The sequence below is a fragment of the Manihot esculenta genome, chromosome 18 (genome assembly GCF_001659605.2).
Source record: "Manihot esculenta cultivar AM560-2 chromosome 18, M.esculenta_v8, whole genome shotgun sequence".
NCBI classification, from domain to species: Eukaryota; Viridiplantae; Streptophyta; class Magnoliopsida; order Malpighiales; family Euphorbiaceae; genus Manihot; species Manihot esculenta.
In genome coordinates, this window is record NC_035178.2 from 10,774,623 (window position 1) to 10,787,330 (window position 12,708).

The 12,708-nt window shown below is 36.4% G+C and overlaps 1 protein-coding gene across 1 annotated transcript; it reads right to left on the reverse strand.

Annotated features, from left to right (window-relative positions):
• Positions 1 to 307: 307 nt before the first annotated feature.
• On the reverse strand, positions 308 to 4,090 carry LOC110605883. Its single transcript, XM_021744552.2, has 5 exons — positions 3,843 to 4,090; positions 3,294 to 3,364; positions 2,237 to 2,342; positions 1,793 to 1,925; positions 308 to 667 (listed from the first exon to the last, which is right to left on the reverse strand). The coding sequence occupies exons 1-5, from the start codon at positions 3,917 to 3,919 to the stop codon at positions 503 to 505; spliced, it is 552 nt and encodes a 183-aa protein (XP_021600244.1). The 5' UTR covers positions 3,920 to 4,090; the 3' UTR covers positions 308 to 502.
• Between the last annotated feature and the right edge of the window lie 8,618 nt (positions 4,091 to 12,708).

Below are 12,708 nucleotides of genomic sequence, written 5' to 3' on the forward strand. Positions count from 1 at the left end.
AAACTTTTATTATTAAAAAAATAATATTATATAGGATTTATTTGGCCCCTAAGAATGGCTTAATTATTTCCATTTTAAATAACATATGCAAATGCCCGGATAATAAAAGTTGATGTCATTGAGATATTATGCGAAGATCATTTGCAACATAAACACAAACCTTATTTAATTTGCACTATTGACACTGTCACATAAGTCTCTACTCTCTGTCAATAACCAAATGTTAATGTTCAATAAATAGATACCCCCAAGCGAGGATTAGAATCTTTTATTAGGAGTTTGTGGATCTATCTATGACCCCAAGAAGAAGAAGAATGAAAGAAATGGATTCCTCTGATAAGGTTTCAGAATCATAAATTCATACAAGTATGGTATACAACAAGGCAAACTTATATACAAGCCATGTTTCAGTAAGTTTCATGTACAGATGGTATCATTATGTTAATAGCCTCTATTTCTTGTCAGGGAGATGGTAAGCAAATCAGTGCTGACAAAATTTCAATCAGACATTTCTTACCTTAAGCCTGACTTCTGAAAAAGGGTTTGGTGACTTTTCTGGGCTTGATGTAACAGAGCTGAACTTGCGGACCAAGACGTTGAAAAATGGAAAGAATACTATGTAGAGAATAGCCAAAATAAATGGTGCTGCAACAAGCCATCCCAATAACTGCAAAAACATTGGAATAAAATTAAAATGGTGACCGCAAATGTCTGAATATCTCAGGATAATAGCACTAAACCAAGTAGGAATAACATTTGATGTTTAAGCATTTTGTAAGAAAGCGTCATGAAATTAGAAAAAGCTTGTTTCTCATAAGAAATTCTGGGATGGTAAGAGTACCTTAAAAAGTGATGTGTTCCTTGTTTTCATATTTTAGCCTCTTTTGACTAGGAACATGGTGATGCAAAGGAACATGGTGATGCAAAGGAACATATTTGTAGTTTAGGGTGAAAGGTTCCTATTGTGAGACCAGACTACATATCTGGTTCAGCAAAATGCATGTCAATGAGTTGATTCAGGATGCTCAGGTCATCAGACTTGGGTCAAGCAAGTCATCTCAAGCTTCAGTTGAGCAAAATAAATAATGAATTCTAAATACGCAAAGCTTGACCACACAGCTGGTGATGGGTTGCTGTTTCCCGCAGGAGTTATTCATCCATTATTACTAATCAGATGTCCATAGGATGTCTTTTTTCACTAACTATTTACTTCTACCAGGATTATTGTGCTGCAGAATGAAAAGGATGAACCCCGCTTAAACCAATAGACGGTAACAAAATTTAACTAAACCTTAATTCCAATGCAATTGGGGATAGCAAGGCACTGCAACTCAATTCAGTTCAATTTCAATCCCAAATAAGCTGGGGCTACTAAGGTACTTCAGAATAGAAATAAAGTGTCAAGCAAACAAGAAAAACTATCTCATGTCCAACTGCCACTGTCACCAAGGCACCAATAGTTCTTTAAGAATGTCCAATACTTTCATTTCTTACTATTCTTCAAACTTACACATTCATTTCTTTCTTTTGATATATTTATTTTCAGTTCCTAATCCTGAGATGCAGTTTACACACGATGGTTATGCAGCAAGACTATAGATAAGAAATGTAAACCACTATCGAAATGCTAGTTCGGGAACTGTTTGTCTATGAGCAGGTCAGGGGGAGGACAAGGAAGATGGTTCAATAAAAACAAATAGTTAAGGGAAATGAACTTGCACAGTTGTGAGCTGAATACACGCATATAAAAGGCAAGTGAATCGAACTTGAATGTCTCATATGGGCAACCTACCGCATGGGCAATGCTTGATAAGACCTCATGTGAAGCTTGGCCTGTCAACACCTTCTTCAAAGCATCAGATGTCAATGGAAAATGAGGTCCCCCAGAGAGAACTTCACCAAAACGCAAGAAGGGTACAACAAGACTTGGAAACAAAAATGTCAATAAAAAGTCAGCATAGAAAAATGTGTGGGTGTGCATGAGGTGCTAAAATGCTTGTGTATTGGAAAATTAAGAATCCACTTAGCATCAAGTATTACTCAACATGCTGGAACATCTCAATATAAAACCATAACCAATTGGAAATATATGAAAGAAAATAAAGCCATGCCAGCATCATATACTATTATATTTTCCCCAGATTACATTGATCTTGTAAATGAAAAATTGAAAACTCATATTCATTTTCAATGTACAAACATCATGCAGAATAATGATCTATGAAGCAGAAAATACCTCAACTCTATAGGTGTTGCAATGAAATTAGCTAACATTACAGTTGGAGCATGGCATAGAGACCCAAGCAATGCAATAGCCATCCCACATAGCAGAACAGTGACTCCTGAGAATGAAAACATAAGCTCATTCTAAATATTCTTCCTGTATTTAATAACCTTATATATTTTATCTTCTCTAAACATCAGAAAATTACAGCACAAGCTATAAGAAATGCAAGGTAGCATGTATTTAAAAGGATTAGCCAACTCATACAACCACTTAACACTGCTCCGTCACAAAGGTAGTCAAAGACAAGCACCCAGAATCCTGATGTGGAAAATGAGAAAGAAATCTGCACAAGATCCACGATATAAGTTGACCTGTAACAATCAATCAAGCTCCCGTACAAAATTCGAGCTTGTCACTGGATTTTTTCATGCCTATTTACTTATTAGCAATTGTTCAACTCTCAAACGGATAAAAAAAATACTTATGTCTTTCAGAAATTACAACTATTAAGTCTGTTTTTTTTCCCCTTCACACTCTATGACTATCATCACAATAAGCTAAAACTGGGTTGTGGGTGTAATTTACAATCAATAGGTTGGTTTTGTCCTGATCTCCCTATGACGTGAATTATATGGCAAAAGAATTCCATCTATTCCTTGACAACTATCTTAATTGCCCAAAATAACTGTCACAGCATTATACCAACGTGCTCCATGCTGTTAGACACAAAAAAGGTGAAATACAAGATACTGAATGCATAAACAGTATTTGTAAGATAGCACCTTGCACATCTGCAATCGGGTCGCCAAAACTCTTAATGAAAAAACTTTCATCAGTTGTAAACCCAACTACAAATCCACATCAAGCATTTAAATCTATATCACTCAAAAGAAGTGCACCATGGACTCCAAATTATGGAATGACATCTAAACAAAACTAAAACCCCTTTTCAGATTGCAATCAAGATGAGCAACAGTAGTGCTCCCCACATTAGCAGATATTTCTAGAACTTCTAATCATTTCAGAATCAAAAGCAATACTTCCAGTTGATGTAAGAACTTCATACCACATATAGGAAATATTCCCATAGTAATTCCAAGAGCTGCAGAAAATGCCAGTTGCTTCGGCTCTGTACCTCTGCAAAATGTTAAAGCAACAATTAATAATAAATCACGATAAAAGCTACCAACTAGACATATAAAAAAAATGAAAAAGCGAATATGTATTCTTGAGATATTCTGAAGTCTAAGACCTCAAAGCCTAGATAATTCCTATCAATCAAGTTCAAAACTTCATTATCCCTCCTTCACAATCCCAATCTCCCCCATCCCCAAAATAAATAAATAAAGATATTTCAATATTCTATTATTCCTGTTCCAATGTTGGATTTGGCTGTTTTAAATTGAAATTCATGTCTGCAACTGTCTGGGAAATACTATTCCAACAGAAAAAAAAAATCCATTAGTTTAAGAAGATCAAAATTTCCAACTTTATCAAACTTAAGCTTGAATGAAAGGAACGACGGGCAGGCAAAATATCTATACGTCAAATTCAAACAAGCAGGAAGCTTAAAACAAAAAGAACGATCGCATCAGACGAAGATCAGAAACAAAACCTGCTAAGAATTTGGTTGAGAGGATCGAGGATCTTCTTATTAAACCAACCGCTCAATCCGATCAAAGATAACCCCATTCTTCTCCTCTATGAACACGAAAAAGAAAGCAATCCACTGATTATTTCAACTCCAATTCAATGGCAGAAACGAATCAATTTGGATTCCTCAAAAGGACAAATTCATTAAATTTAGCATTCAATTCGTCTCCCTCCCAGAAACGATCAGATATCCATTGGACTCAATAACCTCACCCCTAGAAAATAAAAATTTAAATTTAAATTTGGTAAATGACTATAAAGTCCCTATGATATACTAAAATTAGTTAGTTATTTTTAATTAAAATATTTATATATTTTATAAAAAATTCACTAATTAATTTTTGAAATTTTAAATTTATTAATTAATCTCTATATTAATTTATATTCATTAAATTTTATTATTTTTAATTTATAATATTAAAAATTTATCAATAATTATTCTCTCAATTTTAAAAGTATATTAAAACATCATTTTTTTAAAAATATTTTAACTTTTTTAATATTTAATCATTAAAGTTAGATTTTTTAAATAACATTTTAATATATTTTTTAATCAAATAAGAACTAAATATTAACTTTATTTTCTTTATAAAATTAAACTATTTAATCGAGAGATTAAATTGTTTATCCTCACCGGTGATTTATGGTTGGGGAATGAGTTTCTTCCACGTCATGTTTATTATATGGCAGATGCAGAAGATAATTTCTTTGTATAAACAAAAAATAAAAATAAATGACGTGGAGTTTTGGTTTCCGTATCTGACCTCATTCCTCGACCGCCAAATAACGCCTTTTCATTAACGTGGCATGTCAACTTAAATTTATTTTCAGTTATTATTTTATCCTTCTTTTACTTTATTACTTTTTTTAATTATTTTTTAAAAATATCAAACTTTATTCGTAAACTAATTGAAATATTACAATATTTTAAAGAAAGTTTATTTAATTTTGAGAAAGGATTAGAAATTCAACCTACAGTAGAATATAAAAATCATGAATAAAAGTTTTTAAATTTTAAACACAAGAATTATATATTTTTTATTATAAATTTAAGTAAAGTGATTTTTGTTTTTACAAAATAAATATTTTGACAACAATATGTTAAATTAACAAAAATTGATATTACAAAATATAAGTATATTTTTATAGAAATTAATATAACAAAAATTATACTAAACTTTAATTTAGTAATTTTTCATAAAATAGTTACTTTACTTAAATATATATCATTGCACATAAGTTTATAAAATTTATAATATAAATATCATAGACTTTAATTTTTAATTTTTTAAAAAATATTATGCTTATATATTTTTTAAATTTATATTCAATTTCCATTAATATCATGTATTTTCTGTAAATAATTGGTTATGAAAAATCAATTCACTTTTAAAAAATTCAAATTAAAAAAAATATATATTTTAAAAAAATCACCTTAGAGCTTAGAATTCTCAAATATTGTGTGAACAGCCATTTCTTCACCCCTACTTTTTTGGATTGCCTTTTTCTAATTAGAAAGTCATTTTTGCGTACGGAACATTTTAAAACACAGACAAGGTCTGTTTCTTGATGCATACACGCCCTTAGACGGGCAAATCCTCTGGCTACAAACATTGAGCGTATACTACTCGACTGAGCCTCTTCTCTCGTGCTCCACACATCAAGGGGAGAGTCAACATGATTACCATGGGCTCCTGAGTTCAACACGCCCATATGCGCGCATATGGTGGCTTCCTAAACATCGTAGGGCGTGTAGTTGAGCCCTAAAAATGCTCTATTTGAGTCCTTTTTGTCCTCCAATCGAACCCTTTCATACTTTAATCAAATCATGTTTCCACTTCAAAGGACCTTTTAGACCTGATTTTATTCAATTCACAAGAAAGGGATCAAATCACAAAAGGCAACTAAGAGAATAAAAATTAAATAAATTCTTATAAAATCATGTAAATTTTTATTTCTTTTGAAATGAAAGCTTTTTTTAAATTAAAAATAATTGAATTCTTTCATTCCAAATAAAAATAGTGGAAAAGAAATGAATTGAATTTTACCGAAATATTTGATTACAAATGGCGGAATCATATTGATGCACAAAGACTTAAATATAAGAATGAAAGGTCTAAATGAACAACCCATTTAGCTCACCTTTTCCTTGCCCTCTGTGTCCGGAAATAAAAAGGAAAGGATGTGAAGTCTTCCTTGGTAATCTATTTCAAGGCCACAATAAAGTCTTTCCTTCTCTTTCTCTCACTCCTATGACTTTTAGGTGTTTCCTTCAAAACAAATGGAGGGCTAAGATCTTCTTCTTCCTTCCACGTCATTTGTGCTGGTGTCCATGTAATTCTTCAAAAAGTTTCTACAATGATCAATCTCACTACAACACTCAGTCATTTCGACGTCTCTTGGCTTTGTACCTTTCTTCCTCAGTTTTTTGATTACTGCCATCAGGTAGATGGGAAGTTCCATTTGAAAAATCTAGCACTCCTTCTATAAGACTAATGCTCGAATTCTTCAAAAGAGCTCAGAACTTCTGGATAAAAAGTTTTGTTAAAGGGCAGACATGCCCGAAGGAATGGCCGACCTGCCTGATGGAAGCAGGGCTAAGCAAGGCAGGCCTGATGAGAGAAGGGCTAGAGTGCCTGGGATGCTCGTGGGGCTGGTGGAGTCCGAATGCTCGTCAAGGCAAGCCAGTTGTCCAGGAGTGTTCGGATGCTTGGAAGCTTGTAAGGCAAGAAGGAAAGCCCGGAGGCTTGAAGATTCGCTAAGGCTTGAGAACTCGGAAGCCCAAAAGGCTGGAGGGCGAGAGTAGTCTAGAAGCCTGAAGACTCGCCAAGGCAAGAGTAGTTCGGATGCAGAAGTTCAGAATGCCCAGAAGCTCAAAATGCATGGATTCTTCAAAGTGCTTAGAAGGTCTGACATGCGAATTCTTTAAAAAAGTTTAAATGTTTGAGAGGATTAAAAGGAACGGTGACGTTTTATTTTTCCGTCCTCATTTAAAAGAACTAAGGGATTTTTCAGTCTTTTACATTGGGGGCCAAGGTCGTTGAGTCTTCTATTTAAGGAGCAGACGTCCCTCTATTTTTTAGGGAGAATAGTGTGAAAGGTGCGCAAAGTGAAAAGCGCAATGATTGTTCTTTTTCTCTGCCATTATTGATTTATAATTGAGCTTGTGCTCATATATGTTTATTCTCTCTCTATAACTCTTTGTGAATAAAGGATTCCCTCTTTCGAGATGTAGAATGATCCACAAAGATTGATCCGAACTCGTAAGAAATCTCTGTGTTTTTCTTCTTCTTTTTTTAATTTTCTATTACGTCGCTCACTGAAAATCGGAGTTACAGTATCAGAGTAACAATAAGTGGTATCAGAGCAAGGTTTATGAGTGGGGAGGTTCATCGCTGGTCAATTTTCTTAAAGTCTGGTTGAGAAAGGAATAGCGTCGACGATGCAGACACTTGATATTGAGAAGTTTAATGGGAGAGGAGATTTCATGCTTTGGAAGGAAAAAATCGAGATAAGTCTCAAGACCATGGGGCTGCAAGATGCTCTTAATGATGATCCAGAAATATGGAATCTTGAGGAAGAGAATGAATAAAAGAAACCAAGAACTTCAGTCCAGAAAAGAATCCTTTCTTTAACTCCAAAAACCTCGAATCTTTTGAGGCTACTTCAATTATCACCTCGGATCAAGAGGTAAGATCCAAAGAGAAAGAGATTAAAGAGCCGATCAAATGGTCAAGAAGAGAAAGAAGTAAGAAGGTCAGAAACTTGATAGTTCTATATCTCTCGGATCAGATTCTCAGAAAAGTGATCCATGAGAAGACTACTTTTGAAATCTGGAGATTTCTAGAGAAACTCTACCTGTAACAATCTTTACCTAACAGAATGTACCGAATGCAAAGGGTTTCGGGCTTCAAGATGGACGAGGGCAAGACCATTGAGGAGAACTTGGATATTTTTCAGAAGATGTTGTCCGATTTGGAGAATCTGCAGGTTAAGGTGGAGGTAGAATTCTAAGCAGTGTACTTGTTGAATTCTTTGCCTCCCCCTTATAAACAATTGAGGGAGGTTTTGAAGTATTTAAGAACCAATATCACGGTTGAAGAGGTGAAGACTGCAGTAAGGTCCAAAGAAGCAAAACTCAATGCTCAGAAGGGTACAAGAAATTAGGGTGAAGGTCTAGTAGTAAGGGGAAGATTTGAGCATAGAGACAATAAAAACAGGGGCAAGAGCAAATCGAGGGCAAGATCAAAGTCCAAGAGCAAAGTCGAATACTGGTATTGTGGCAAGAAAGGCCATCTCAAGAAGGATTACTACTTGAGGAAAAACAATCAGAAGGCTTCTCAAAATGAGAAGGGTGAAGTGGCAATTGCAAACAACAATATGCAAGATTCTAAAGTTTTGATTGCAGAAACTTCAGAGGTATTGTCCACCACTGAGTCAGACATTAAAGAACAATGAATATTAGATTCAGGCTGCACATTCCACATGACCCTGAGAAAAGAATGGTTTGCCACATTTGAAGAAAAAGATGGAGGTGGAGTCAAGATGATGAAACAACACACCCTGCAATGTCAAAGGAGTCGGAACAATATGGATCATGATGCATGATGGCATGACTGTGATATTAACTCAAGTGAGGTATATTCCTAAACTCAAAAGAAATCTTATTTCTCTTGGTGCACTTAAATTGTAGGACTACTGGTACAAGGCTTAGAAAGGCATAATGAAGATTGTCAAAGGCTATAGAGTTATCATGAAAGGAGAGCTGATAGAAGGTCTATATGTTTTACAAAGCAAAACAGTTTCTGGTGAAGCAAATCCATCCAAGGCTACTTAGGATCAAACTTGCCTTTGGCACAATATGCTTGGACATTTAAGTCATAAGAGAATGGAGATTCTAGTAAAAAAGGATTTGCTTCAAGGTACTAATCTATCCTCTCTAAGTTTCTACGAAAATTATTTTTGGTAAATCTTACAGGTTGTCCTTTAATACCAGAAAGCATATAACAAAGGGAATTATCGACTGCATTCACTCAGACCTATGAAGATCACCAAACATTCCTTTCTCTCTATCAAAGTTTCAGTATTTCATTTCTTTCATTGATGATTACTTGAGAAAGATTTGGATTCACTCCCTAAATCAAAGGATGGAGCCTTTGAGAAGTTTGTGGAATGGAGATGCTTAATGGAGAATCAAACAAAAAAGAAGATCAAGACGTTGAGGATAGACAATGGTCTTGAATTCTGTAATCAAAAGTTTGATTCATTTTGTAGGAAGCAGGGAATCTGGAGGCAAAGGACATGTGCTTATAGACCACAGTAGAATGGTGTTATAGAAAGGATGAATAGGACAATAATGGAAAAGGTCAGAAGCTTGCTCAATGAGTCAGGTTTATCTCAAAATTTATGGGTTGAAGCTGTATCTACTTGTGTGTACCTGATGAATAAGTCCCTATCTACTACTATAGAGTTAAATGTTCCAGAATAGATGTAGTCAGGGACTAAGTCTTCCTATTCACACTTGAGGAGGTTTGGTTGTGTGGCTTACATCCATACAGATCAGAGTAAACTGTTGCTAAGAGCAAAAAAGGGGGTATTCATTGGATATTCTCAAGGAATCAAAGGTTATAGGATCTGGTTGCTAGAGAAGAAAAAGTGTATCATTAGCAGAGATGTCAGATTCAATGAAGAATAAGTGTTCAATGACCTACAGGAAGAGAAAAAGGAAGAGGTTATAGGGCAAATCTCAGGTAAGGGGACTATTACTCTTTAGGTTTCTACATTGCAGATCAAGAATAGTGAAAGGACTAAAGATCAAGGTGGAGTTCCTTAGAGAACAAATGAGACTTCATCAGGATCATCAGGATCTAACGAGAAGGACATCTCTTCAGATGATGAGTCTGGGAACATTGAAGATGCAAAATCGGGACAAAGGCCAGAGGAAGAGGTAGATTCTAAGCAAGAAGATCTTAATGGTTATATACTTGCAAGGGATAGAGGTAGAGAAAAATCAAACCCCCTTCAAGATATAATGAAGTTAAGGCTGTGGCTTTTGCCTTCACGTCTGTAGAAGAAATTAAAATCAAAGAACCAAAGTTATATCAAGAAGCCAAGTGATCTAAGGACTGGAGAAAGTGGAAAGAAGTAATGGAGGAAGAAATAAAGTCACTGAAGCAGAATAACACTTGGATTCTAACTAAGAAATCTGAAAAGAAGAAGGTTATAGGGTGTAGATGGATTTTGAAGAGAAAATCGGGCATTCCAGGTGTGGAGCAACCCAAATTCAAAGCAAGACTGGTTGATAAGGGTTTCTCGCAAGTAGAAGGAATAGATTATAATGAAATCTTTTCTCATATGGTGAAACATGTTTCAATCCGGGTTCTGTTATCATTCTTAGTATATCAAAATCTGGAATTGGAACAAATGGATGTGAAGACTACATTCTTACATGAAATTTTGGAAGAGTAGATTTTTATGAAGGAACTAGAGGGTTTTGAGGAAAAAGGGAAAGAAAATTGGGTTTGTCAGCTTTAGAGGTCTCTTTATGGTCTAAAATAGTCGCCTAGACAATGGAACCAGAGATTTAATTCTTTTATGCGGGACAATACATTTCATAGAAACAATTTTGATTCCTATATCTATTTTAGAAAGCTTGAAGATCAGTCTCTAATATATCTAATGATGTAATACCCAATTTCGCCTAGACAATGGAGCGCCTTTAGGCCCCCGAAAGCATAAGTGAGGAAAGTCCAGGTTCGGCCGCCGAACCTCAAGTTCGGCCGCTGTAACGCCCCGGAAATCCGGACCGCTACCGGCGCTAGGATCCAGATCGGCGTAAGGCCGCCGGGACCCGTAGCAAGCCTAACATAACCTGTAATCCTGTTTAATCCCATACATGATCAACAAACTCAAAAGAATCTGTGAACATACTCATACATCAGCCAAGCTCAACCTGTACATTACATAATCATAAACATAAACCACCACTGGAGCCCTCATCAAATGCTCCAATGGGGTATCTCATCATACATTAAGCTTGGACTATCATGAACATCATAAACATATCTATAGATCATGTATCAAAAGGGATAACAATACTCATAGGGTCAAGCACAACTATAACCTCAATATTCCTTATTACATAACATAACTTAAAACTCTTTTACATTACATCATAATACAATTGTCATGTCCACCATCTAACTATTACATAACATCACTTCATACTCTGGCTAACCTCTTGGTCTACCATGTACCTGCACATCTGGGGTTAGGGGAGAGGGGTGAGCTTTAAAGCCCAGTGAGCAGAATAGAGAAAAACATATATTAAATATTTCATGCTTCCATGAAATGCAACACATTCGTGAATACTAATGTAAACAACCTAAAATATATCATGGCATATATGATGCATGAACATGCTCCAAAAAGCTATATTTCATTTATTTAAAATCTTAAGGTTCATTCCACTCACCTCTGGCTGAAGCTCTACAGACTCTGAAGCAGCTATCTCACTGCTGAGGTCCTCGGTTCCTCGGGTCCGAACCTACACGGGTGGACTCCAATGAGGGACCAAACATACATAAACATAACTCTAATAAACTCCCCAAAAACCCCCTAAAACATCAGGAAAACATCACATAGAAATATGCATGAAATGGCTGAACAGGGCACTTTCGGCGGCACCTTCGGCGGCCGAAAGTCCTGGACAGATCCGAAAGTCGGGCACTTTCGGCGGCACCTTCGGCGGCCGAAAGTCCCAGACAGAGACGAAAGTCTCTTTTCGGGGGCAACTTCGGCAGCCGAATGCTGCCTCCACAAAGGGGGTTCGGCGGCCGAAACTCCCTTCGGCGGCCGAATCTGGTTTCTGCCAAAGGGCAGAAACTCAGCTCTTTTATGCCCATTTCGCCTCCCAAGCTCAAATCATGCAAAAACTTGCTCTACAACATGCATACTCCACATACATCACACCTAGGGGTCTCAAACTAGCATATACCCCATCTACAACACTTCCATCAACAAAAACAAGCTACATTGTTCATCAAAGCATCAAAACCCATAAACTCAACATATACCCTAACATGCATTTCTATCCATAGATCTTGCATAAAGCTTAGTTAAAACACATAAGGAGCTTAAGATCGGCTCTTACCTCTTGAAGATCGAGAGGGAGACGACCTAAACTTGGAGATCCACGAAAATGAGCTCCTGAGTTCCCAAAGCTCCAAAACTTGGTTTGAATGCTCAAAACTTGCAATGTGAGTTTAAAACTCAAGAAAAATGGAAGAGATTTGGAGGAAGAGCACAAGATTTGTAAAGGGAAGGTTGGAAGCTTGCTGTGGCCGAAAATGGGAGAAAGCTCACCCATTTCGGCTAAGTGCCCCTTTTATAGGTGGCTGGCCAGGCCACGTTCGGGGGCCGAACATGCCTCCGCATCCATGCAATGTTCGGCGGCCGAACGTGAGTTTCGGTGGCCGAACCTGGACTTCCCTCGCCTATGCTTTCGGGGGCCTAACGTGCCTCCAAAACGCATGCATGTTCGGCGGCCGAACTTGCCTTTCGGCGGCCGAACCTGGGTTATCCTCCAATGCTATTTTCATGTAAAAACTCATTTTCTTTTATACTTAAAACATTAAAATACATGAAAACATTTTATAAAACATGTTCTTACCCTTCTAGAGATTTCCGACGTTCGAGATCCCACCGGACGGTAGGGATTCCGATACCGGAGTCTAGCCGGGTATTACATTCTCCCCCCCTTAAGAACATTCGTCCCCGAATGTTCCTCGACTAGTACATAGCATAACAAACAACATAACATACATACA

What these genes read in the sequence shown, in the direction of transcription:
- LOC110605883 (XM_021744552.2), bottom strand. Translation starts at nt 3,919, where the DNA reads ATGGGGTTATCTTTGATCGGATTGAGCGGTTGGTTTAATAAGAAGATC. An exon ending in CTCAACCAAATTCTTAGCAG is followed by an intron (nt 3,365 to 3,842) that starts GTTTTGTTTCTG and finishes AACATTTTGCAG; the next exon opens with AGGTACAGAGCCGAAGCAAC. An exon ending in TATCAAGCATTGCCCATGCG is followed by an intron (nt 668 to 1,792) that starts GTAGGTTGCCCA and finishes ATGTTTTTGCAG; the next exon opens with TTATTGGGATGGCTTGTTGC.